The sequence below is a fragment of the Pterocles gutturalis genome, unplaced genomic scaffold (assembly GCF_000699245.1).
Source record: "Pterocles gutturalis isolate BGI_N339 unplaced genomic scaffold, ASM69924v1 scaffold37781, whole genome shotgun sequence".
In the NCBI taxonomy this organism is placed as follows: Eukaryota; Metazoa; Chordata; class Aves; order Pterocliformes; family Pteroclidae; genus Pterocles; species Pterocles gutturalis.
The window spans coordinates 12,559-16,670 of NW_010101742.1; the positions used below are offsets into that span (position 1 = coordinate 12,559).

The window sequence follows — 4,112 nt, forward strand, 5'->3', positions numbered from 1 at the left end:
AAGAGTACTCAAACGTGGCTTGTCTCTGTGGTGGAACTACTGTATTCAGAGGGAGAGCTGTGAAGTTCTGGATATAAAACTGGTAGTCTTGAGGATACCGGAAAGAAGCATCTAGAGACTCAACAATGAAATCCTCTGTACCCTTATTGGTGAAGCCAACCAGAAATTTTACAATGTTGTTCGCTGGAAAGTCTAAAATAAAAAAAATATTCAATCAGTAGAAACTTCATACACCACACCTAGCCAGTTTCTAAACAGAGAATATCTAGAACAGATTCTGTTTTTTCAGATGCACACATTGATAAAGTTTAAGCAACAGTAAAGAAGATGGTAGATGAGCACAGACTCTTACCTTCACCTTTCACAAACAAGATGGTTGTATCAGCACTAGGTGAGGCTTTAGGTTCTCCTGACAAGTCTTCTTCCTCTTTTTCTTCTGTCTAAGACAAGAGACGTTTTTGAAAAAATCCTATAATAATCAGTGAAGCAAAGACCATGCTTGTTTCATGAGAATCCCATGTGTCAGAGCATGCATGAAGGGCAAGCATTAGTATCAGTTCCTGCTGTTGCAGGATTAGCACATAGCCTGTGCACCCTCTAGATTTGATTAGCATCATTTCCAGCATTCATCCTTCTAGTTGTTATATTTGACACAGTGACTAATCTGAACTGCATTTAACTGTATTGAAAGGTTTCTTATCAGAAAGCAACAGTAAGGTCTCTGTTTGGAGGTGGAAGGAAAAGAAGAGAATCTAAATGTTAAGTGTTCACATCTAAACTATTTCTATTTATAAAACAAGCATTTCCCCATAAGGCAAACGAGTTACTTTCACTACAGGGGGAGTGTTTATAGAAGCTTCCTATTCAGTTTTAATTAGTTAAGTGTTATGTATGCCTGGAAATGGTTAGACTGTTGGAACTAGGTAAGTTCATGGATTCACTTGTTCAAGCTCACCTTTGTGACGATTCACTTTTTAATTTGGCAAATGCAAGCATTAGGGCTTATTTTCCACACAGGGATCATGGCATCACCACCTCCCCCACCAAATAAAAGCAAAGCTGACCTGATTTTGAGCTCTCTGAACTAATTGCTTGCAATTTAGTTAGATCATTTGATTTCACTGCTTAAACAATCTCTTGAAGCAGTGGATAGCCTACTAGATCAGTCATATGTGTGCCATGAGCTAAGAGAAGCCACAAGCCAGAGCTGAGCACCTAGCATCTTGATTTCTAGATACTATGCAGCACTATCTTCTATTTCAGTGACAAATAAAAGAAACTGCCTAAAAAGTATAATGTTTTGCACCTGACTCAGACTATTTATTGAAAACAATTTACATCCAAAAGGTTATTTAATAATATTCTGTCAATACTGAACATCTAGCATACCTTCTACCACTTAGCAAAGCTATTCAACTGTAAGCTCACCAACTTACCAACATCAGTAAAAATCTAACAGAATCAAAGAACAATTTACCAGGTCTCCATTTTTATTACAAAAGTCTTCTCCCCCTGATAATGTCACAAACTTCCTTATTTTACACCAGAAATTTCAGAAAGTTTTGTACCAATTTACATACACTAAGTGTCTAGCAAGCCTCATACTCTACGGCTACAAGCAGATCACATAGCTACATAAAATATTTCACTTTGTCATGCTGAAACAAGTTACCCCAAAGAGCAATATGGCCACTGATGTAACAGGCATACCCTGCAACAAGTATCAGAGGCTAGGAATGTAGTAAGTTTTGCACCCTGTTTTCACAAGGTTTTCAGAATTAATCCTGAGCTTAACAAAGATTCTGTTGCCCTTGAAAATCAATACCAAAGAAGACAGAATGAAGTAGTCCTATAGCTCAATGTCCTTCCCAGTTTATGGGGATGCAGCTTAAGCTGGAAAAGAACTACAAAGGGCTTCTATGAGGATCTGGTTCTCTTACTTGGTGTTCCTTTTTGTGACCTGCAGTTTTGGTAGTCAAAAATCAGGCTGTCCCCATGTGCTTTTTCAACTGGTAATTCAGGAAGAAAAGACAAATCCTTCTAAAACTTCAAATTCACCACAAGTTTAATTGGAGACTTTGAAACAGCTATTTGAAAATAGCAATGCTATTAAACACATTTAAATATATCTAAACTAGCTTCAAGCACTTTTGATCTAATTCATACTTATCAAGTGACATTCATGTACAATTACCAAGTCTGTTGGCTCATCTTCTTCAACTTCAGCTTCATCATCTTCATCTTCAACTACAGTATCTTCCACAGCTTCCTCATCTTCTGTAGCATCTTGAGCTGCAACTAATAAACCTGAACCTACCAAGCCAAAACACAAGAAAACTTTTTCAATGTCTCATTAATGAACAGAAAACTTACATCGCATTGTAGTACAGTTTTCAAACTAATGGTTGAAGAATTTATTAGAATTCTGTCAAATACAGTGTTTTCAAGCCTCAGCTGCAAAAACCCCAAATTCAAATGATTGTGTTGACAGTTCAGCCTTTTTCCTTCTCTAATAACTTTCTGAACTACTCATTTATGTGCCAGTAAGTCCAAAACCAAAAAGTTCACAGCTGGATAACAGAAAGTTCAGCATTCACGCAGCAGTGCTTAACTTTGTAGAGGGCAACCAACTTGCCTTAAAAGCCGCTTAATTTTTTAACATGTCACCATACTAAAATACTTGGATTTTGTTTTGTCATTACAAATGTGAAAATAAGACATTACTATTGTAAATAAATTAATTTAGTGAGTACTGCTTCTTCTAATACTAATAATTTTAATAAATGACTAGCATGTCCTTTTCATCTGCTGGTATCAGAACACTACACTTTCACAGGTAGTTAAAAAGTTATTATTTTTGCACTTATTCAAGTTTTAATACATAAAAAAGTGGGCTTTTTAATATGAGCTCCTCGACATCATATACTACTATATCCACATGTTCAACAGAACCAGAACACTAGTCAAAAAAGAAACCTGATCTAGAGCATGGCTCCAGAAGTGCAGTCAAATAGTTCCTTGCCTCTTTGCTTTTATGAGCCAAATCTCATACATTCAAATACTGGGCAGATACAAAGTTCTGTCCATTTGCAGTTTAGAGCATGTGCAGGCTAGGCTAATAACTTTAAAAACATATACACAATACGACATACTTATTTTTTTAATAAACCTAATGCTTTCCAAAAACAGAAGAGTAGAAATAAATTTACAAGTGATTTACACAAGCCAGAAAAAATAATTGCTATGAGAACACATTTTAAACAACTATTAAAAAACTTTCACAGGGAATCAAAATCCTTGAGGAGGACAAGTATATTCAAGGAATTCAGATTTGTCAATTGGAGTCAGAAAAAGCAAATACAACCCACCTCAGGCATCTCTAGATGGTACACTCAAAGACTTTTGCTCAACCACGTGTAATACCTAGGACTTAAGTACACTGATTTTTTATTTGCTTAAGTTTTTAAACTTGTAAGGCTACAAATAAAGATTAATTAAGCTTTTTTATCTGATCAGGCTATGAGTAGGTTATAGGCAGTCTTCACAAGCAACATGCTCATAGATCTCTCATTTACAGTACTTTCAATGAATGTCAGGAGAGCTGATGATGTGGCAATAGCGGGAAAGGAGCTAACACAGAGCATGTGCTGCAGCCCACTGGAAGAGCTAGGTGAGACGATTGCCTTTCTGTCTTTCCAGACTTAGTAGTAGGGAGGCAACTTTCAGAGGGTGAATCAGATAACGCTCCAGAGCAAACAGAGATCAGCGTTCCTCGACCTGAAGGACACTCGGGGGGGAGGGAAGGGGGGGGGGGGGGAGACGAGACGGGAAGGCAGGCTGGCAGCCAGCGCATCTGCAACCCATTTAGTGTAGAAACCAGTACCGCCTGAGAGCAGAAGCGAACAAAAAAACAAACCCGCTGCTACAACCTCAAATGGGCTGTGGGGTTTCTTTTTTGAGCGGGACAGGGGTGCCCTGCCCAACACCGCAAACCGCCGGCGAGGCCAGAGTCCCAGCCCTACCCGGCCGAGCCCGCACCCCGCCGGAGCGCCCTCGAACTCGGCCGCTCCCCCTTCACAGCAGAAAAGAAACAGCCCCAGCCACCCGAGCCC

General features: G+C 38.9%; 1 protein-coding gene across 1 annotated transcript in view; it reads right to left on the bottom strand.

Annotated features, from left to right (window-relative positions):
• SSR1 (signal sequence receptor, alpha) overlaps nt 1–2,380 on the bottom strand; it is a 9,620-nt gene extending 7,240 nt beyond the window's left edge. Inside the window, exons 1-4 of the mRNA XM_010084292.1 lie at nt 2,374–2,380; nt 2,195–2,313; nt 353–440; nt 1–192 (exon numbers count right to left, since the gene is read on the bottom strand). The exon at nt 1–192 is cut by the window's left edge and continues 92 nt beyond it. Coding sequence (XP_010082594.1) covers nt 1–192; nt 353–440; nt 2,195–2,313; nt 2,374–2,380 — 406 coding nt within the window. The remainder of the gene's footprint in view (nt 193–352; nt 441–2,194; nt 2,314–2,373) is intronic.
• Nucleotides 2,381–4,112: the final 1,732 nt, after the last annotated feature.